Source organism: Acanthisitta chloris, unplaced genomic scaffold (genome assembly GCF_000695815.1).
Source record: "Acanthisitta chloris isolate BGI_N310 unplaced genomic scaffold, ASM69581v1 scaffold5767, whole genome shotgun sequence".
Taxonomy (NCBI): domain Eukaryota; kingdom Metazoa; phylum Chordata; class Aves; order Passeriformes; family Acanthisittidae; genus Acanthisitta; species Acanthisitta chloris.
Window position 1 is genome coordinate 81,564 of NW_008683061.1, and position 23,680 is coordinate 105,243.

Consider the following 23,680-nt stretch of genomic DNA (forward strand, 5'->3'; position numbering starts at 1 on the left):
ATAAATTTGGCATCAGAAACCAAAGGCCCAACTTGGTCCCTTTAATTCCTGTGGAAGTTTAGGACTGCAGGATTCTGTTTCAAAGATCATCCTCTGTTATTGGATGTTATTAGACCATCTGTTTACTCTTTTTACCACATTTTTCCATAAGAGACAGCATGATTGCGGCTTGGAAGTTTACTAATTTCATAGGTTAATATGTTATAAAAGTTGCATCGTTGAGTATATTCCCCCACCTGTAAATGCAACATGTTGTGTTCTATAATATCTGGGGTGAATGCTACAGGTCACCTTTTACCTGAAGTGTTAGGGTCATTGAGTTAAGCATACACAAAGAGCACTGAATATTGCAATGAATTCAGAGATTTTTAGTACATGAGTGTCAATACAATAGTTTCTTCAAATGCTAGCTCACCACTCATAAAATTTTTATTCAAAATGTGTGCTAGTCAAATGAAAGACAAAATTTTTGTCTCTGTTTTAAAAGCAGATATTCATCCACCTTCAGTATTTGGTGATTTACTCAGACTGAATAAATGGCTGCTATTCCACTAGTAGATTTGTTACTTATATTCTGATCTGTTGTTTTGATGCCACAGAAAAAGGTGCAAAAGTTGAAGTTGCAGTAACACCACCAAGTGATTCAGGACCAGTGCAGAATGGAATCGCCCATAACGTTGAAGAAGAGGTTAGTGACTTTTTTATTGTTCTTTTTATTCTTGTATTGGTAAGCATATTACATTGCTTGACTGTGCTTTTCACTGAAAGTAAACATCTTAATAAAAAGAAGCTGTTGGTATGAACAATTTATTTATTCTTCATTTACAACTGAACCCAATGGGTGGATTACCATATATAAAAGCTCTTCTCTTCTGCCTCTGCCCTTCAGTGTAAGGTAAGATGAGATTCTGGGATGTATTCTTCTAGGAAATATATTTTTACTTATCAGATAAGATGTTTGCAGCCCTAAATATAGCTAATGGAAATTGCTTGTCACATTGCACAAAACCTGTTCTCTTAGGAGCACCTGTCATGTTGTGCATCATGGGACAAACATCTGCTCCATCCTGCCTCCTGTTGTCTTGAGACAAATAAGAAATTAAGCTGAATGAGATAACAGCATGCTAGTGTTTCTAGGACTCCTATTGGCTAAAATCTGCAAAAGAAGTAATTAAACACTTAGGTGTATTTATTACAAGGTAAATCTTTTGTAGATATAAAGTAACTATGTCATAACTTTTGCAGTTGAGCTAGCTTCTTTCATAAGTAAGTTGTAATTCTCAAGAATAGATGACTAAAATTTAGTCCTGTCAGGTCCTCTTCAGTGTCTTTTAATTTTTTTAAAAAAAATTACTAATGCCAACATCTGCAAGTGGAAATAAGCTGGTGATTGATTTTGTTAAACTTGGGCACTGCTCTTTCAGTGGAAACGTCAAAGCCTGTGTAGAGAGAGAAATTCTTGTAAAAGTAATCCTTGACGCAGAAGCTTTTATAATGGTTTTGTTTTTACAGTTTGCTTCCTAGCCTTCTGTTTAGGCTATAGTGACACAAGAAAAATGCTGCAAGAGATGGTTGAGCAGTGGTCTATGACATCACATGAGATTCCCCTAATTAAAAGTGGGATGAGCTATGTTGTATTTACATACAGCAAAATGAAAAGGCAATAGCCACGGTTTGTTTTGAACTGTACCAGGTTTAGGTTTTGATATTTCAGTTGCTTTTGTTTATTTATGGTTTAGCAATACTGTTAGTCCAGTCAGAGATCATGCTGCCTTCTTCATGACCTGCGCGATATCACTGTAGGTGAAATTCTTTCCTTGAAAGGTTCTGCAAGGCACAGGAAAAATCGGAAGTGGCGTACAAGTAACAGAGTGTGGTTATATCTTTTGGCTGCTTCCTGAAGACAATTATCCCTCACAAGGAGCTTATTTTATACTGAAACATAGCAGGGAGAGGTTATCCTTTTTTTTTCTGTAAAACTGAGAAAAAAACCACTGCAATGTGTTGTAGGGTGAACCTTCAGGCAAAGATTCTGTTTGCTTTACACAGCTGGAGATGGAGAAATTGACAAGATGATTCTGGCCAACTGGTGTGCTAGTGCACCAAATATTGGCAGATGTCTTTAATTCTTTGCTGTTTGCAGATAATTTTGTTCTCTGAAAATAGAAACTGAGAACCAGAATCAAGGATCTAAAAGAGATGGGTAGTTTTTGATATCATGAATGATCAGTAATTATAATGAGTCACCCATGGAAAGGAGAGCAGAGTAGAACATTAAATTACCTTTTAAAGTACATTGTTCAGATCAAAGTGATACTTAAAGATCCTTGTCAGCTCAACAAGGCATTACTCTTACATAAATGAGATGAGTAAAATCTATGTAGTGAAAGCTCTCAGCCCTGCACTTCAACACTCAACATTCTAAGGTAAGGAAAGATAAATTTTCAGATCCATTTGGATCCACTTCTGAGAGTCCTACCTCTCTGCTGCAGTGAAATACATCTTCAGCTTATTTTTTGACTTCAAGGGAAACAACAAAAAAAACAAACCCACCACCAAACAAAATCCAAAACAAAGTGGCTTTTAGATTTTTGTTCTCAAAGGTCAATAAGGGACAACATAGCCTGGTGTAACCTATTAGGATGTATGTAAATCAGTCTGTGGGATATATGAACACTCTAATAGACTCTACTAGAGTTCAGTAGCTTACAGAGGAAACTGGTCTTGCTTTGTAAGGTTTTTTTTTCCACTGAGATTGTTCAGTAATAACAATGAAGAAAAAGCAATCTTAGGCAATCACATCTCATAGCAGTGTCCATATGGTATCATTTTGCATTGTAATGAAGCATTTTCTAGGCTTGTTCAGAAGGCTGCAAGGTCAAGGAGCTTCATCATTTGAGACAATGGTTTCAGTTTCAACAACTGCAGGGTAAGAAGAGGAAATTATTGCAAGAGTGCATTACTTGGCAATGTCTTCCTTTCATCTCCCTTTAGACATTTTAAACTTGCAGTGAGGCAGGATTTGGAACTTTCACGTGAAGTTCAGCAAGTATTTGGGACATTCTGAAAACTCTTCTTATGTATTAGAGGCAGGATACATTATTTTTCCTTATCCAAGTGAAACAATAGAGCAAGCAGGGAGATTTGTGTCTGGTGGAGGAGTGAGTCTGCAGATTCAGCTCCATCAATCTGAATGAAAGGATTTTAGGTGTCTGCTGTCACAATAAAAAAATAGCTATCTCCTAATAGCATTTTGAGATGGCCCATGCCATGTTCCTCCCCAGTGGCCTTTCCAATATCTTCTTCCAGTGATAACCTCACAGCTGCTGCTCTCTCAGGCTGCTTGAGTTATTGATAGCCTGGAACCTATTTTGTAGTTTGAAAGTACAACCTGGAATTTTTGAGAAGTTGTAATAAAAGGTTTACTCATCCATGTAACAAATAAATAAGTCTCTATGATTCCTAGGACCCTACTTCACTGTGAGGGTCTCTGCCTACTCTGAAGTGTACAGGAACCTTTCCTCGATGTATTGCATAGCCTTTTATGCACAGCCTCCTGGAACACCTTCCCAAGCTGTACCATCACTCTGAAGATAATACTGGGTTATTCAGTTTCCTTCTGATGTATATATTGACTTCATGGACACTGATAGTATTACTCCTGATTTATAGAAGCGTAGGCAATGACAGAATCCCATACGCAGCATTCATGTGACCATTTTCTTTGACGAAGATTAGAATTTGAGGAAGTGAAATCCTAAGCCTCTTTCTAGCTTTTCCGAACTTTATGCAGACACTACATACCCCAAGGAAATAGTGTATCTTCACAACAGTATCAATTCTAAAGGTAACTCTGTTCAGAGAAGTAGTACTGAAGGCGCAGAGTAGTGTGCCAGCCAGTTCTCCTCAATAGTTTCTCCTCTTTTAAAAACTCACTCATTAAAGCTTAGCAACAAGAACAAGCTCATTACAGCTCAGCCTTGACCTACAAATGCTCTTGAATTTTAATCTTTTTGTGAACAAGTGTTCTCCATTTTATACTGACAACATCATTTGCTTCTGTTCCTAAGTAGAATTCAGTAAGGCAGCTTGAAGTCTTGATGATTTTTCCTTACTCCAGTGCAAAAGGAGTTGCTGTAGTGCCTTTGGAAATGCAAAAGTATAAAATTACTTTTCTCCAATTTTCCACTTGTAAATGTCTAATGATACTGTTTTGTGATCCATACGCACTGTTCAGAAAAAAATCTCTTAAGAAAAGTTAACATTAGTGTCTTCATGTCATGGTAGTGATCATTTGGAACTGAGAAAACTGAGACACTGCCAATCTGGAGAACAAAGCCTGAGATATGCCTTTGGGGGGAAAAAGATATCCTGAAAACTGGGGGCTGTGAAATGGGTATGCTCACAGAGCAGGTCCTAAATCATGTTTGCAGTGAGGATATAGAAGATGCACATAGGGATCTAATTCTTTCTTCATTATTGTCAAGTTCCACTATGGTCTTCATGCTTTCCCCTCTTGCAAAACAAGCATAGTCATGTTTTGTAGTTTTTTCTTACTTTTCACCAATACAGATTATAGTGTTTTGACCTAAATCCCTAGACACAAGAATTTTAGCAATATTGATATCTATATTGGAGTTAGAATTGTCTGACAATAAGTACATTAAATATTCTATGTTCCTCTAGTACAAAAAACCTCTATAATAATAACAACTGTAGTAAGAATATGCACATAAATCCTTTTTATTTATAAACCCCCTATTATTTTAAATTATGATGTTGAGCAAAGGACCCTTGTGAAAAGAAGATCTCAGGCTAAGACTGCAAGAAAAGGAGAAAAAAACAGCTTTTATGCTGTATTTTAATTTTCATATATTTTTAAATAAAATTCTCTTTTAAAAAGCATAATACTCTAAATGCCATGGTTTAGTCTTCCTTATGCCTCTCCTGGTTTTCCCCTCCTTCAGTTTGAATCCATTACCCCTTGTTCTATCATCTGTCTCTTCCAAACTCCACTGCCTTGCCTTTTTCCCAGACCCTTAACTCCATTCTTCTTACTCTGCCTTCCCCCAGGAAAACTCAGCTGTCCTCTTGCTAGCTCAAGCCCTTGAAAACTCTCCTAATGCTGCTTGCAGAAATTCAAATAGGCTGTCTAGAAAATGTCCCCATCAACCCTAGTCATTTGTGCCAGACAATAAGACTCATATCACCCCAATCCAACTGTAAGCAGCAGCCAGTGTCCTACACTTGGATAAAATTGGGATCATCAGCTGAGAAGACCAGATGGCTGTGGTCTCCTTCCCATCCCCTAACCAGCACAGCCAGGGAACAATACCTGCTCCCACCAGACAGTCTGAAGACATTACTGCTTTATTTGCAGCCTTGCCTTCTGCTAGATATTGCATCTTCCTTGGGGATTTTGTTCTACTTACGACATTCTGTATCTTAACCTTTAGCAGGTTGCCACAAAGGAGAAGACTCTGTTATATAAAACTTCATAGAGTGGTACTGAGTGTGCATAAGAAAATGAAAGAAGACTAGAAGGACACTTACTATCTTGTTAAATATTTATAGGCTGCCCTTCAAAGAATGATCCTTCTGAGAAGTCCACTTTTCTCCCTTCCCCCTCCCACCTTCTTAACAAGCATCTGATAGTCGTTTTAACCTGTGGCTTACCTAAAAATAGGTTCCAATCTGAAGATAACACCTTTTCCTCCCACCTACACACACGCGCGCACACACGCGCACGCACACACATGCACACGTACACATGCGGGCAGTTTTTCCTGTTTCCATGGAAACCCCACTGGAAAATGTTTACGTGCCAACTGTGTCAAAGATAACTTTTCCATGAAAATATAAATCAATTTGTGTGTCATAGGAGAATGCCACGAAGGTTTCATTGATTTCATTGGATTTAATCCTCTTACCTGAGATACAGTGTGGTAAAGCATGGTTGCCTTCCCCACTGAAGAGCAGCAGCACCCTGTGCTGCATTTCAGGACAGAGCCCTGATGGGAACATATCTCCCCTGCCCTGGAGTACTCACCCCATTTGCATCAAACTGGCATGGTGTGAACAGGAGTAGCATTGCGTTCTCTGTCTCAGAGTTTTATTCTGGGCTATGTTAAACATTTCTATTTCATACAGAGAGAGTGTAGAGAAGACTAGGGCAGCATTTGTTGTAAGGCCATGATATATTTCAGCATCCCTGGTATTTGTTTGATTCATCATAAAAAGTTTGTCCTCCAAAGCCCAAACATTTTTTCAGTTGCCACGCTCAGTCTAAAGAACATTCCTGCATCTTGTTTACCAGTATAGCTCTTTGTAACTTAGTGGGAATGGTGCTGGCATCAAAAGGGATTGATCTTTGTTTTCTCAAGGCTACTCAGTTGCCTATTCCACATTTTTCCTGCTATCTACCAGTTTGATGTGCTTGAAAACTAGGGCAGTGAAAAATGGCATGAAGACAAAGGCTTATTCTTCAGAAGTATCTCCATCATACCCAAGCTGTTATTTCTCCTGGTGGGATGACTGCAGTTTTGACTATTATGTTCTGAGTATTTCTTTTCAAATTCCCCAAAGAGTGCTGGCAGTAACACAGGCATAAAACCTATCATGTAAGATCTGGGAGCTGTGCTTTCACATATTTGTGCAAGAGCCCAAGAGGACACAAGCAGCAATAGCAGAATCTGGACCAAACCACCTACCTGAGCCTTGCTCCTTGGCAATATGCTCCACTCAAAAGGTACCTCTTTTCAGTGAGTTCCCAGTACAGTGAGGATTAGCACAAATCAGCTGCCCTAAGAAAAGTATATACATATTCAGAATGCTTTCTGAAAGCTCAGGGATTTAATTTACTCTCAGCTTGAATTTTGCTCAAGAATTCATGAGGAAGGAGGTTGCTTTTCTGCCTTAGTTACCCCATAGAAACTGCATGCTGCTGTACTAGCTCACTACTCACGCTGTTTTCACTTGATTTTCTTCAAAAGGAGAAGTAAGAGAAGATAAATGAGTGATTCAACTTACAGAGAAGAAACAGAAAGGAGAGACTTAGAATCATAGAATCATCAAGGTTGAAAGAGACCTTTCAGATCATCAAGTCCAACTTGAGGCTGTTTACAGTAGGGCCCCAATTGCCTTTGCTCTCTGCCTTTCTAGTGAAATAAATTAATGTGAGATTTGCCCTTCTAGAGAATAAAATCAACCTCAGCTCTGTGTAGTGAGGTGCCCTCTGGGGCAGGGCACCTTTGAGATAACATAACTTTTTCTTGATTCATTCATTGTGAGAAGTTGGATTGTACAAAGCCCGTTTCTGACCAAAAATTAAAAAAAAAATTACAAAAATTAAAAAAATAACAACAAGGAAAAAAACCCCACACACACGTAAGAAACCAAACCAAATAAAAAAAAAACCCCAACCAAACACAAAAAGCTGAGCAGTCTTTTGCAGCATTATTAAGCAAAGAAGTAAATTGTCTTTTTATAGGTGGTGCAATATCTATACTTTAGCATCAGCAATTTGAACTGCAAATAGTTCCTGTCTTCAAATTCCTTTCTTCTGGAGTCCTAATGCTAATCCTTTATTTATTAGTTATATCAGAAGTCAGAATGCACAAGAAATGTACAAGCATGAGAATTTATAGCTCAGCTCTTCAGCTTAGTTGGACTAGTGGAATAGTCCCCAGAATATGGTATTTATAGCTCGTATGCTATAAATATTATACAATACAAACTAGCTGGCAAATAGTGGCAGATTCAGTATTTCTGGTAGATTTGAGGTGGTTCTTTGTACTTGTTTTCCATTTTGTCCTACTGTCAGGAAAAAAGGTATAAAATTCTGTTAATGTTGTGCAAAAAAAGTAACTGTTTTTCCTAAGGTAATATGAGCATAAGCCTCCATGGATACAATGATTTTCTGATGTTTGCTGGAAGAAGTGAATATCTTGTGGCTTTGGCAGATGGAGTTTGCTATAAGCTGTTGTTTATAAACAAAATAGATGTGGAGGATATGTCACAGTATGTTTATGTTCTTTGTGTAATGTGAAACACACCATCATTTCCTCTGTTTGGAAAAATTTTACTGGAAAATTGGATAGATTTAGATTAAATATTGGGAAGAAATTGTATACTGTGAGGGTGGTGAGGCCCTGGAACAGGTTGTGGATGCTCCATCCCTGAAAGTGTTCAGGGCCAGGCTGGGTGGGACTTTGAGCAACATGGTCTAGTGGAAGGTGTCCCTCCCCATGGAAAGAGGGCTGGAACTAGGGATCTCTAAGATCCTTTCGAACTCAAATCATCCCATGAATCTAAAAATTGTCAGACCCGTCCTGAGATAACCAGCAAGAGATTTCTTCTCTGGCATTACAAACAAGTATTATATAGATGTTCTTGCATGAAGAACTGTGAAATATGGAGGGTTTATACCTTTTTCATTTATCGTAATGAGTTAAATAAAAGAAGAATTGAAGTAGCAAGAATAGAATTATGAATATATGTGCATTGGTTTAAAAGAAAAGAATATTTGTTACAGATGCATAAAAGGCAATACAGAGCACAATAACACTTCTGATCTCATTTCTTGAAAATTGAGTGTCATAACTTTTTTTTTTTTAGCTAAAGATGTACCTCATTTACACTGGTAGAATATGCAAAGGGGACATCTTCCTATTAGAGAATTAATTATCTTAATTAATTAATGATCATTATTATTAATATGTGCTAGGATGTCACATCCATATTGTAGGTATACATTTGTAGGTATACATTCAGCACTGCAAATGTCTATGTAACAAAAAGACAGTCCCAAACACAAGGCCAATGGCATCCTGGCTTGCATCAGAAATAGTGTGGTCAGCAGGACTAAGGAAGAGATTGTTCCCCCTGTACTCACTACTGGTGAGGCAGCAGCTCAATTCTTGTGCTCAGTTTTGGGCTACTCATAACAAGAAAGCCCTTGAGTTGCTGGAGTGTGTCCAGAGAAGGGCAACAAAACTGTTGAAGGGTACGGAGCAAAAGTCCTATGAGGAGTGGCTGAGGAAGCTGGGGTTGTTTAGCCTGGAGAAAAGGAGTCTCAGTGGAGACCTCATTGCTCTCTACCACAGCCTGAAAGGAGGTTGTACTCAGGTGAGTGTCTTCACCCAAGTAACAAGTGACAGGACAAGAGGAAACAGCCTCAGGTTGTGTCAGTGGAGATTCAGGTTGGGTTGGAGGAAAATTTTCTCGATGGAAAGAGTTGTCAAGCATTGGAACAGGCTGCCCAAGGCAGAGGTAGGTATTTAGAGACTGGGGTCATGGTTTAGTGATGGAGCTGGCCATGTCAAATTTGCAGATGGATTTGATGATTCTAAAGTGTCTTTTCCAACCTAAGTGCATCTATAATTCTATGAATTTGTGGAAGATGAAAAAATACGCCACATTCCAATACTTATTGTCTGAGTGCCCATGTCTGACCATTGCCAGAAGCAAGATACTGGTGTAAATGGGCCTTTGGTCTGACGTAATACTTCTGTTTCTCTCTAAGGGATTATCTTTAGAGTTCATCATGTCAACGGGTGCAACTTTCCCATATGTCTGCACCAGTATCATTAATTAGCTACGGAGTCATAGCAGGGAATGAATTTTAGAGTATAGATGGGTAGGTAGTAACACGTGAGCTGCCCTAAAGAAATGGAGATTTTTGTGGTGGCAGGTGTGTCACAAATGAGAAGAATATTCTCCGCTTCTAGTGGAGCATGTGAATGTCAAGGGAGATACCAGGAGGTATCTAAAATGTCACTACCATATACACTTAGGCAATTAAATTCCTGTGTGTGTATCATTCTTAGCATTGCAGAAGAGAATCAGACTGAACTTTGGAAGTACTGAGTTTTCATCATACAGGCTAAAATAAATCAAAAATATAGTTTCAGTATCAGTTTGTACAAACTATGATAAAGCATATTCAGTATGTATATTGCAGATAGGCTGGAGCCACACACAGTGCATGCAACCTCTGCCACAAGTCTGTGCTGAGTCATTTTATATCACTGCTGCTTAGTCCACAGCATGACACTCACATTTGTGTAGTATTAAGAGCTGCCAAAATTATTTGCCCTTCATTTCTTCAACCTCAGTGGATAGTTTGGTACTGCTTTGAAAGTCAGAGATGCTAGATCTACAAATACTTTGGACTTCCTTGCTTACACTGATTTTTGGAAGATCAGCATTGTAAGTCAGATAGAGAATCCAATTTACAAAACAGGAAATGAATATCCACTCTATAGCATCTATAATGCATCCTGGAATTAAACTAGCAATAAAAAGGGTTTTGCCTGCACTGTGACCTTGAGTTTGGCCTTTAATTTGGGGCATAGTTGTCTTGGGGAGAGGGATGAAGTAGTATGACATGAAGGTGAAAAGCTCTCAAACAGAGGGATCAAGGTTTCTCAGAAGACAACTGGCAATCTCCACATGCAATTCATTGTGGTCATTTGCTACAGCCACTCATGTCACCTGTGTATTCAAGCACGCCCAGTGGTGTTTGACACAGACATGACACCAGAATGAGGCCCAGTGTTGAAGTATGGTGTGTACTGGTACAGTACTGCATGAACCAACATAGGTATTACTTTCCATATATTTTTCAGACGCATTTGCAAAGTCAGACTCATGTAAAGTTTTGTTGTAATTAAATACAATTGTTAATCATGGCTAATCTCTAAAGATGGCAATTCAGGAAATACTTTGCCACTCAGTGCTGTTTATGCAGCAGTCACTTATGGAGCCTTTATTCCAGCTGGGTCTGCTGCTTCAATTACACACAGGCCATTCAGAAAGAGTTACCTAGGCAACCCTTCAATTGGTCCTTTTGTGCTCAAATTTTATCTCAGCCATCATATTTCAAAGCTGAGTGGCCGTCTTTTGTTGATTTTCCCACCCCAACAGAATCTACCAAAATGGAAAAAGAATGCATTTGGTTTTTTGGGAAGTAGCCCCACAAACTCTTGCTCCAGCACAGTCCCACAGAAGTCAGGCTTCAGTAGATTGCAGCAGTGAAGCCTAGATTGTCTGTCCACTTCAGTGAAGAGCTGAAAGCTAAAGGCAAAAGCTTAGCCTCTTAAACTGCTCAGGAGCCTCTAAAGTACTGTGTTGACCACAACAAATTGTGCCTATATACATTTGTAAATCTTTTAATGGTTATAACTATTATGACCTGTTCACTTTCCTCTTTTCTTACAGTCATGCAACTTGGGAATTTCTCAAGGTGTAAGGTTTATTGTCTTCTCTTGACACAAACACATAACTCAAAAGTAGGTGGAACCTGACAATATGTCAAGAGGTAAATAGGGATTTGCTTCCAGTCCACTAGTGTCAGGTGATACTACCATAGTGAAAGGGCCTGAGCTAAGAGTTGGGCTTGTTTCTGCAGGTACCGGTCAGTTCAGGTAGCTAGGTAGTCAAACAATTCAAAAGTTCATAATAGTGGAATAATTAAAACCAGTTCTTCAATCAAAATGGGCAGTACGTAGAAAATGTGATGAACAATATCAACATATGGTGACATTTCATCACTATTTTGCTTAGAAAAAAATAACTGATGTGGTCGTTCAAATGATTACTTCATATGGCATTGTTGTAAGGTTTATGTAAACAATCTTATGACAGGGCTAAAACTGAAAAGAAATCAATAACAAACCTACAGGAAGAGCAACATACATATTGCAAAGAGGTCTCCATTATTATCTTTTCAACACAAAAAAAAACAAGAACACTACACGAAGAAGTTGTTATATACCTCTCATGCTTTCAAGCAGTTTTCCCTCGGTGCTCTTTTTCAGACTTTTTTAGCTTTCACTGAGCTCTCTAGGAATCTTTCCACAGGTTTAACAGAGTGTGCATTACCCACATCTGTGTGAAAGAACTGTTTAGTCCCAGTTTTCAGTTGCCTTATTCTGTGGTATATGTTAGATCTATGTGCAGTTTTGGAGACATTGCCTACCTATGTTCAAAGTTCAAAAGTTATTTTAATGCATTCATGAAAAAGACCAAATCATGCCCACTTTACTTGCTTCCTCATTAGTCTGAGAGTGCTCCATTTTATTGGCAGAAGCAGCCTAAGGAAAGAGAAGTGTGTGGCAGTCAAGTGGTTTCTGTCATAGGAGAGGGTTCCTGTACACCTGCTCTGTAATAGAAATGACAGGTGGGCAGCTTACACATACATGGAGTCTAGAGCTTGATGTGAAAATGAGCTACAGAATAGCAGAGGAATGTCTTTAGTTTTAGCACCAAGTTGTTAAGAACACTGCTGTGCTGTGGCTGGTCTCAACGCAAGAGCCTTTGGTTGGAGTTAAGGAGAAGCCTTTACCTCATGTGGACAGCCCTGCATGGTGTTGGGACCCAGAGAGGTTGTGCCATCTCCATTCTTAGTGGTCTCATAGGTTGACTAGGCAGAGCCCTGAGCAGCCCAGTCTGACCCCACCAGCTTAGCAGTGGAGCTCCACAGGTGCCTTCCAGCCTGAATTGCCCTATGATCCTATCAACAAGACAACACATACATATGTATATACACGTGCATATATACGCATATATATATATATAATAGTAGCTTTTTAAGTTACTCACAAAAGCTTAAAGAGTTAGATATATGTATACATCTATATGCACATATATTTCTATTTATTTTCATATTTGTGTGTGTGTGTGTGTGTGTGTGTGTGTGTGTGTGTGTGTGTACACATGTACACATTCTCTGTCCCACTCTCTCTCTCATCTATGTGGCCAGGCTTGATGCAGCCGAGACAAGTCTTCATCCCTGGCTAGACTAGCTCACATCCCAAGGAAGAGCCTGTGGGAACACTTGTCAGAGGCACAAAGGGGAAGGCACAACTCTACTCTGTGCATCCCAAGGGAGGTACCTTACTGTCAACATAGCCACAAATGGACATCCTTAGGGAGCCTGTGCGACCGGGATAGCTCACAGTCTAGCCAAATTTTTTTTTGCTGTGTCCTAGCTAATGTTGTTAGGTAGGAGTAGTGTTGATGCAATGTTTTCAGACCCTATAGTTCTCACTGGAACACAACACAGTCCTTGAAACTCCTTTTGAAAAAATCCCTAACCTCGTGCATCCACTTTGATATTCTCACTGCGGCTTTTCTTACAGAATGAAGAGGATGATGACCAGCCTCTCAGCCTGGCATGGCCTGAAACCCCACGCAAGCAGTTCACCTATCTTCTTCTCTTTCCCATTGTTTTTCCACTGTGGGTTACGCTCCCAGACGTTAGAAAGCCTGTAAGTAGCTGTTGTTGTAAGTCAATGTGTTCTGCACAAAAGGGTGGCTGTCTAGCTAAATGCCAAAAAAAGACTGCAGTGGATTTGTGTAAAAATAGAGCTAATGGGATTTTTAAATAGTTTCTTCTTTGAAAAAGAGGTCACAGCATCAGTCTTCAAATCTTCAAATGGCAAAGGGGTGCATATGGGCAACTGGTTGGTAATAGGTCTATGAGGATTGTAATTTGTATTCACTAATACTTTATGACATGTAGTGAACAGACTGAGAACTTCTTTGGGGCCTTCACATCTGTATTCCTGAATGTCTACTGAATATCACGTAAGTGCTGAACAAGTCTGTCCACCTGCAGTGCCCTGAAGGGTAGAACTAGAAATATTTGGACTGTCTAAACAACTCTGTTGTTCAAACATAATGATACATATTTCTCTTAAATTCATGTTCTACTAGACCTTTGTCTTCTACTCATAATCTTGTAATTTTCATACTAGGACAAATTCCATAAGTCCCTTCAAGTGTAAAATACTTGCTAGTTTTGTCCCAAACTCAGCTTGAAGACTAACAATAAAGGACTTACGGTGACAAGTTACCAAGTTTTATCACTTTTATACTCATATATACCTGACTGGAAAGGCTCATGGAAAGCAAAAGGGAGAAAGACAAGAGCTGGAAAAAAAACAACTTTAGTAGTGTTTTGATCTACTTTCCTTTCTGGATCAAAAACAGGTGTAAAACTGCTGCAACAGAGGGGTTTGCAGTATGTAAGGTTACAAATCAACACCCTGAATTCTTTTTTCCTCCTCACACACACTGAAAAACTCCCATCCCACACACTGAAATACTGTCATTCATGTAAGAAAGAAGGTAAAATCATATCTCTGGTTTGTTTTAAGATAAAGTTTTCTCAAAGGCTATATGGTGACATTTTCCCTTTCAATCTTTAAGCTTTCTTTTCTTAAAGATTTCAAACAAGTCTGGTAAGCATTTTAGTTTGTTAACACAGAAAGCATACTGTATTAATTTCAAGGTTGTTTATTTCTGTATTTATGTCCTCCTTTTATCATTTAAAATCATCCCTGTAATTGTTTGTTCATAATTTGCTCTGAAATGAGCAAGACATGATATGTCCATTATTTTGAAGTTTGAAAATCTGAAGTTACCATCGATAGACTTGTAGTGTTATCCAGTATTCTGTACTGCACAAATGAGAACAGTTTTGTAAATAATAGTTCTGGAATATGAATATCTCAACAAGTTGGTGCAACTGTGTGATGTGTGTGATTGTTAACACCAGTATTGTTCACAACAAAAGTGGCATGCTGACATCCTGCACCTAAAATACCCTGCCATAACACAAAAGATGAGCACAGTTGTATATGCCACATATGTCACTGGACAACAGAGTTTTAAAACTTCATTCACTGAAAGGGGCAGTTTTTTATACAGCAGAAAAGAGATGTAGTATTAACAGAAGAGGTAACAGGCTGTATCAGCATGACAAGCTGCTTACTTTGAACATTGCTGTCAAAGAATTAACCAGATGGTTGCACAAACTATCTAACATTTCAAGGATGCTTCATTAGTGTGTCTCTAAAATATTCTCACATATGCCTGTGTGTCATCCTCACTAATCCCTTTGTAACAAAAACAAAGCCCAATATCACAGCTCAGCATGTGCATCAGAAAACAACTTTCCATGAAATCCATGAGGCAAAAGTTAAAGCAAACCTAAAATAATATTTAAATAGATTTTGTATGTAGCTCTGCTGTTAGGAGCTTGATTTACAAGTGTGGTAACCCAAATTCTGCATCAGGATGCTCAGGTTAGCATGTGGATGTATAAAGTGAACATTTATGTGCTGTATACTGATTTGAAAGACCATATGGAGTCTTTGGCATCCTCTATGGGTGTCCACTTTTCAAAAAACACATTCTTCTTTCCTCCTGGAGTCTCTTTTCTAACATATATTTTATCTCTACATAATGTAAATGGTTTGCCTGCATTTACTTGTACTATGCCAAACTATATTTAGCTCCATGAAACCCAGAAGCTCTAGAAAAATTATTTCATAGACAAAGTCTCTGATTCTAAAGTTATCCAAATCCTGCTGCCTTGTTATGCTCTGGCATACACATATGCAGATTTTTATATACTTAGTGTATATTATGCATTAGTTCATCTCTCAGTTGATTCACTAGCTGACATGTTTTAATGTGTTTAGTGCCTTAATAACACCTGCTCACCTTAAGCCAGTATACATTAAACCCCTTACTATAGCATCAGTAATGCTGCTGGCAGTATCCCAGAGGTAGGTGTGCCCTTGGGGAGTTTTGTGCCTGAGCTTTTGTTCAGGTGTTTTGAACAATAACAGGTAATTTTCCAGTCCTAATAGCTTATTTCCCCAGTGGGTCTGTAAAGGTCACATACATAGCTCTCCACCTCCTGCAGTAATGGATGTTGGAAGATTGAAAGAAAAATTATGTGGCCAAGGTGCCCCAGTGGATCAGGAGCAGATATTGAACACCATCTCTTTTGTTATAACCTTACTCCATTGTCCAACCCTTTGCATTACAGGCCAGAAAAATGTCTATCAGGGCTCCAGTCCTGCTGTCACTGGACCCATATGGGGGAGTTTGTTGTATCTCTGCAAATTCCCGTTAGAAACAAAGAGCTACAATTCCCATGAACTCTTGTTGCCATACAGAGATGCACTGTTACCAAGGGGACAAAGACGACATGTTCCTGCACAGATCCAAGTTAGAGGAGTAGGTTCTGAGTAATCAGAGTTAAGCACTGTTAAGCGTGAAAGGAAAATCAAACTTTGCAATGCAGATAAATTTATGAATGAGTCCAACATATGAATCATTCAGGTTAAAGATGTTGGTAATAGTAGTGGCTAAAATTGAGACAGTTACCTTGCAAATTATTAAGCACTCATTACATTTCAGGATCAAGATCTTAGGAGAAAAAACTTCATACTTGTATCATTTTTTGCTACTTGAAGTCCTGTTTTTCAGACACTGGCATGAAATAAATAGAGAAATGTATCAAGAAAAACATCCTGAAGGTTGCTGATAGACAGGAACAGTGCCAATCCGTCCAATCTACAGTAAAACTACAAAATTCTTTCCCTTTTGTTAAAGGAAAATAGCATATGAACTGAATGAGCCATGACTTTTCTAATTTGCCTGTTACCAGTGAGAGCCAAGTGGTAATAAACTAGGCACTCTGTCTTTACAAGGCAACCATCACAACAGCTACCAAAAATGGTGGAGAGAAGTATTGCTGTCTGGTGTCTCTGACTAAATCTTCTAGGAAAATGCTTAGAATTGACAGTTCTCTATATTTCAAAGAGCTATGGAGTTACAATGAGCTAAATCTCAGAAGAATGCTGTCATTAGTTACAAAACAATCATGATTAATATTATACTCTGGAAATAAAATCCAGCATGCAAAAAAGAATAAGCATTCTCATTACAAATTTTTAAAGTTTTCATCTGTATGCAAATTAGATAAGAGCATCTCTGGAGTCCGTTCTTGATTTCAGCACCTGTAAAATGTACAAGCTTCAAATTTTGTCCTCTCTGAGTTTGCATTCCCCCTTTATAAACAGGTAATTAAAGTGTTAAGCCTATTAAAGTACTCTTAGTCTTGAACTGCTGCTTATCAGTTAATTTTAGTGGGAGAGGATTAGCTAAGACAGTCGAGGAGTACACATGCTGCAAAGTTACTGGCTTGTAATTCCTAGCCATCCGAATTCCTTGGATGTCTAACTCAGATAGGCAATGTCTCCTTGTTTTGCAAGAAACATTTGGTGTGTGTATTTGCACTAACAGAGAGTTGCTACTGGCCAGCACAACTCCTGATGTATTAGTTTTGTATAAGCCGATGTATGTTTATATCTTGAGTGTTGTCTAGTGACCATTCAAATTGCATTGCTATAAGGTACTCTGTGTAGATTTTGTGACCAGCTGCATCAAGTCTATTGCTTCAGCATCTTGCTCACCATGTGTGTTGGCCAAAAAATCCCAGTTTTTACAAGGAAGATGAAAAATGCTAGAAGTTGAAAGAGTTAGCTACTAAGAATGGTGAGAAAAAGTGCAAGCTGTTTAGGTTTTTTTAAGGAAATTGCTATTTGGATTCACTTATCCCTATCAGACTCAATTCTGCTCCCATTGGTGTCAGACTACTATTTTAACAGCCATCTTTGTGTTCCTTTCAAATTGTGTTCCTTTTCAGACTAAGGTCTTCTGTCCTCCAATGCATATAAACTTTTTATTTTAAACTTAAAAGTCCATCTGAGTAAGTTTAAACATTATAATCTCATTGTCAGGTTTTCTGATTTGATAGAAATTTAGAACTCTATTTTGAAAAAGTAGATCTGCTCAGTGAAGAGTTAAGAAGCAGTTCAGAAACAGATCAAAGTACCCTGGGCAGTTCTAGAAGAAACAGTGCTTGTGGCAGTAGTGGAATTTATATGAAAAGGATGTTGCCAGGTGCTGTTGTGTCTATTTATGCCTATATTTACAGGTAATTCATTTGAAACACATGCTGGACTGATTTTCTTACTCCAACAAAAGTTCAGTTATTTATATATGTGGAAATTTAGAATCATAGAATGTCTTGGGTTGGAAAGGGCCTTAAAAATCCCTAGTTCTAAACCCCCAGCCATAGGCAAGGACACCTTCCACTAGACCAGGTTCCCCAGAGCTCCATCCAACCTGGCCTTGAACACTTGCAGGGATGGGGCATGCACAACCCCTCTGGGCAGCCTATCCCAATGCCTTACTCTCACAGTAAAAAATTTCTCCCTAATAGCTAATCTAAACCTACTCTCTTTCAGTTTGAAGCCATTCCTCCCTGTCCTGTCACTAAATGCCCTTGCAAATAGTTTCTCTCCATCTTCCTTGTAGGCTCCCTTCAGCTACTGGAAAGCCTCAGCTAGGTCATCCCGAAGCCTTCTCTTTTGCAGGATGAACAATCCCAGTTCTCTCAGTCTTTCCCCATAGGAAAGGTGCTTCATCTCTCTACAAGTGTTGTTAAATCTGTACCATTTTTAATGTGTGTTCCTACGAGTTGTGGAGTAGTTGAGTTGTGGAGTAGTATAGCTCAGTTTTCAGGGGGACATGCAGTAATTATGCAAAGTGCACACAGGGAGTGAGTAAATGCTCTGTAGCATAGCCTACAGCTGCACCTGCTTCTGGAGCAAGTATGGACTTTCTTTTTGTCCCATCCCGTAGATGAGTGTGCACAATTGCCATTGCTGACTTTATCATTTTCCCATCAGTAATGGCCTGATCTAATTCCAGTTACATCAACAGAAAGAGTCTACACAGTTTCACTGAGCTGCAGACCAGCCTCACTGTTTTCTGGTTCAGCTGACAAAAGACAGTGACATTCCTGCATGATCAGCTGTAGTGGTCAGCCCAGTTCACTGATCACCTCTTAGTCCACAGCCACCCATGCTGATCAGTTTCTAAATGCAAAGCTGTTCCCTAATGCCTCTTGTGTCTCATTATACAAGAAAAGCTGAATGTGCAGCTCTGTAAACTCCCTGAAAAGAAGAGGTCTTTATCATGGCTTGAGTAAGCTGAATTGTCAAAATCCAAATAGTATTTTCTCTCCAAAAGTGACATTCAGGGACAACCGTGCAGTCCTGTCTAGTCCCAACACCTAGGAATGATCTACGGGCTAAGTCGTCTCCTGGTGCAGCAGTATCATGACCTGCAGTGGAGAGGGGCACTAAAATTTGGGAGTAGAAGTGGATTTAGCAAGGGCCTAACAGGGAAAAGTAAGGCAAGACTGAGCAGCAGCTGGAACAGGTATTCGAAGTGGTACAAGTTATTCCATAGGCAGAGTCCTAGTGGTTATTCATGAAAATTTGTAGGACTCTGCTAGTCACGTGTCAGAAATCATCCAGGGTAAGGATCTGTGTTCAGAAGGTCAATTTCCATAAGACTGTGGTTTCATTCAAGACTGGTAGAATTCATTCACAGTACAAATTTAATTCTGTATACTAATTTGATTTAGATAGTGATTGCTGGGTGTAGTACTGCAGTCATGTTTCCTTCCTTTAGTACTTAATCTCTTTTTGTTACATAGACCTAGTTAATCAATAGGAAATATGGAAGATGCAAAAGATTGGAAAGACCAGAAACCAAAATAAATCATTAATCCAAATACAACCCATTCACTGGCTGCAAGAACACTACCTATTGAAAATTTGACATTAGTGTGGGAGACAGCGAAAATGAAAATTAAGTTTCTCTAGTGTTACAGAGAGTTTTTATTTCATTGAAGGGCCTCACAGTGTGTTTTGCATGTTGTTATAGCAAACTCCCCTACAAAACAAAGCATGGAAAATATGTTCTTAGTGTATCTTGTGTTCTATTTGAGAAGGTCTGTAGTTTTCACAAGAAAAATAAATGCTGCAGTAAATTCTAAATATGCATGTTTTTAACTCTGTCATATGGCACTTTGTTATACTGACTGTGAAAGGTGTTGCACAAAGTTATTGATGTGTGGAGAGGTATGAGTACCCTGTTTCGCAATTTGAAAACATTCATTCTGAATAAGCATGAAGTTATTAATGTATTTAGAAGTCAAACTACTGGTCAGGTAAACACCTATGCAAACTGCAGCATAACAGAACAAGATTCATTCTTGTTGTTACCAATGGTAATGTTAACTTACCATTCATACAAGTTGTTAGAAAATCTTATTTTGTGACTGAACCGATTGGAAGAACAAAGCATAGGTAAGTATATACCAGTGTAGGGAGTCAGTTTCTTACCTTTCTTGACATATAGTTTGATCAATCAGAATTGTTGGTCAGAACAGGTCATCAGAAAAAAAAAAATGGGAAGGCATTCTTATTTTGAGACATAAATAAGAGTACAGAATGTCAGTCTTCCACATGGGTTTTCACTGTTTCTCTTTGTTTCTGTTTCAGACATCACGGAAATTTTTTCCTATCACATTTTTTGGCGCTATCAGCTGGATTGCATTCTTTTCTTACTTAATGGTCTGGTGGGCACACCAGGTAAGGAGTTGATACTGGTACAAAATAAAAGCCCTGCATTATGTTTTGCACTGTGAGAGATCATTTAGAATCAGAGTCCATCATCTATGTCATGCTGAGTAGTGCTTTATTTTAGGACTTGCAACCATGGATGAAGTAAATCACTACTCACTAAATGGAAAGCAGTTCAGAGAGCTGTGATTGTCATGACCACAGGACTTGATCATTCTTGTAACATTGGAGTCACGAGCAACCGCCTGTCAATACCTTATGGTTGTATTTGACAGTCTTATCTTTCTCCTGATACATGTGAAGATCTGTGAAAATGAGTTATTCTCCAAGCTAGTTGTCAAGGTCCAAGATTATATTCCTAGTTAAACAGGTTTACAGCAGAAAACATTTCTTCACTGCTGGACACTCCTGTCTTTGCTTAAATCTTTTAGGTTGGAGAGACCATTGGTATTAGTGAAGAAATCATGGGATTGACTATTCTGGCTGCTGGCACATCTATTCCCGACCTTATTACCAGTGTTATTGTAGCACGTAAAGGTCTGGGGGACATGGCTGTATCCAGTTCTGTTGGAAGCAACATATTTGACATCACAGTGGGGTAAGTCCTACAGTAGGAAAATTTTATCTATTGTAAATAAGTCTTTTGTCCTTACCACATTGTCTTGGTGTTGCCCACAACAAGCGACCCTTAAAAAGCAGAGTGATACAAATATGCAGTGAGTGTTACTGTGGCAAGTGCTCTGAAGTTTATAGGCATCTGCAGGACAGAATTGTTACAAATTTGTTATCTAATTTGCTCTTCAATACATCACAGAGGTGCCTAGGCAAGTAAATAGCACTTAAAAGAGTGTGCAAGAGCATGAATTTCAAGGCTTTTTGTCCTTCTGTCAGATTGCTGTTTGCTTTCTGTTACCACACATTGTGCTTTTACTAGAACTTTCTTTATAAATGATGGTCAGGAAGAATTCATTCCCTCTGCAGTATTCAACATGTTTGCTGTAATGACAAAATAATATCATTGTCCCATGTAGCTTGTTTAGGCTGCTGTTGATACGTGGTTTTTTTATATACCTGACAAGCCCCAAATTACAAACCAATTCTTTGTTGACAAAAAGGATCCTTTACATAGCTCTGACAATGTGAAGCTACAGGAGATCATGTAGAAATTTGCTATTTACACTCTGCTCCTTCATGACATCTTTAGGATGATGATGTGTGGCATGAGGTTGGAATTCAAATTCCATTTTTACCTTTTGAGACCAAGGTGGATCACATCCAGAAATAATGTAATCTGTGCCTCAGTGTTTCAAAAATGTGCAGGAAATACACAGACAAACTGTCTTTATTCCCACCTTCAACGACGAATAGAGGCACTGAGAATATGTTCACTCTCTCTTGTTTCTTGCTATCACACAAACAGAAGACAGGTCTAGCCATTGTCCCAAACAGCCTAGTTGTAGAAGAGATCATGGGGGTTGCTGCTGAAAATACACCAGCAGCTGCACAGGTACAAAAAGGGATCCTGAAGTTAGAGTGGATAGTAAATTATGTTTTTTACTTAATCTAGTAGCTAATGGCAGAACCTTTAAACACAACAGGAAAACTGGGCCATTTTTTTCTATTAATCCAGAAGCATGAAGTGTTTGAAATAATATCTTTATGCAGCAGACCTGCAAAATACATTTTGCATTGCTTTCTTACTTTTTAAAAAAGGTTTAGTCTTCCTGCCAATGGAAATGGTTTTGTCCTGTACCAGCCTCTAGCCCTGGTATATTTACAACAGAAATGGCACAATTGAGCTGTAGACTGGTGTAGTTAGTCCTGCAGCTGTAATAAATTATTCTCTCTTGAGTTGCTTTTTCAAAGTTTGAATGCTGTGAGATTCTGACAACTCACTTCATGCTTTCCAAGTCTGCTAAGCTGCAATCAGTGGCTTAAATATTTATTTCAGCTTGACATCTTGCAGAGGGATATTGCCTCATCCTGTGGCGTGAGAGATGAGAAATGCAGTGACAGCAAACACAGAAATAGAAATTAAGCCGAAGTTCAGTTGAAGTTCACATTTTAACATATGCTTTATACAGAAAGTGTGGATCAAGGCATTTGCAGGCCAAATTTTGTGGGTAGTGCCTTGCACCAGAGTGCTGGTTCTTCATGGCAAGGAGATGTTTCTATGCAAACCACCCTGCTGTCATGCAGGCTCTTGGAAAGAGAGTGCAAACAGCTTCTTCTGCAGATGGTGTGAAATCCAGAAACAAATGAAAGGGGTCTTCCTGCTCACAGACAGGATGCCAGGTGGTTTGTCAGCCAAGGCAGATATAATTCACCAGTGTAACTGGTGGAAAAGTGAGGGTCATGAATTGCATGTGTTCTCACCAAGAACCATGAGCAAGCTGACAAGGTAGATTTATGTGCATATTTGAAAAGTTGAAACTCCTCCTGCCTCACTTTATGCAGGAAGCCTTTGGGTGTATTTTTAATTGTATCCAGAAATTTTCTAGTGCCCCTTTCTGGACTTCTGCAATGTTCTAAATTCATTTTTCTGTCTCTTAACAGCCTTCCTCTTCCATGGCTCCTGTATGCTGTGATTAACAGCTTTGCCCCAGTGACAGTCAGCAGCAATGGTCTGTTCTGTGCGATTGTCCTCCTCTTCATCATGCTGCTCTTTGTCATCATCTCCATTGCTTCCTGCAAGTGGAGGATGAATAAAGTCCTGGGTCTTCTCATGTTTGCGCTATATTTCGTGTTCCTAATTGTCAGTGTCCTCCTGGAGGACAAAGTGATCCAGTGTCCTGTCTCCATCTAGTGGAAAATGCTGTTTCTTGACAAAAAAAAAACCCAAAACCAAAACATCCATATTTATTGAAGAAAAAAATCCATATATCGAAATGAAACAGCAAAAAAAAAAAAAAAAAGAAACACAGTGGAAAGCTTCAATGAGAATAACCCATGTATATTTCCTCTTCCTCAATTTTATAAGAGTGAAAGAAAGTCAAGGATACAAAGGGTGGATCTTGGAGCTGAAGAATGACTGCTGCTGGACAGTGCAGTTACGCATGAAGGGCTGAGTCCAGCTGCACTGAGGTTTGCTTTGTCTGCTGCAGAACATCCTCTCTGCTCATACCAGACATGCTCCACACGCGTGGAAACAGTGACAGTTACTGCTTCTCCTATGCCTATGGTATATACCCACAGACTTCTCGTTCTCTGTCGTAGTATACACAGACACAGTGTGCTCAGTTCTTAAAGCTCTCATCTTCTAAGGGGAATGCTAATATTAACTTTGTGGAGGCACCACCCCCCACACACCCTGGTTTGGGATTTTTCTGATAATCTGCTGAGACTCCTAAGTGGAAAGCATAGACCAAGCGCATGAG

The 23,680-nt window shown here is 39.0% G+C and overlaps 1 protein-coding gene across 2 annotated transcripts in view; it reads left to right on the plus strand.

The window, feature by feature from the left end:
• SLC24A2 (solute carrier family 24 (sodium/potassium/calcium exchanger), member 2) overlaps window positions 1-23,222 on the plus strand; it is a 103,459-nt gene extending 80,237 nt beyond the window's left edge. The window contains exons 5-9 of one of the 2 annotated variants that reach the window (XM_009078763.1): window positions 600-688; window positions 13,143-13,271; window positions 20,223-20,312; window positions 20,735-20,901; window positions 22,860-23,222. In XM_009078763.1, the coding sequence (XP_009077011.1) occupies window positions 600-688; window positions 13,143-13,271; window positions 20,223-20,312; window positions 20,735-20,901; window positions 22,860-23,109 (725 nt within the window). In that variant the 3' untranslated portion in view covers window positions 23,110-23,222. The remainder of the gene's footprint in view (window positions 1-599; window positions 689-13,142; window positions 13,272-20,222; window positions 20,313-20,734; window positions 20,902-22,859) is intronic. The other variant, XM_009078762.1, reaches the window with a different exon arrangement.
• Window positions 23,223-23,680: the final 458 nt, after the last annotated feature.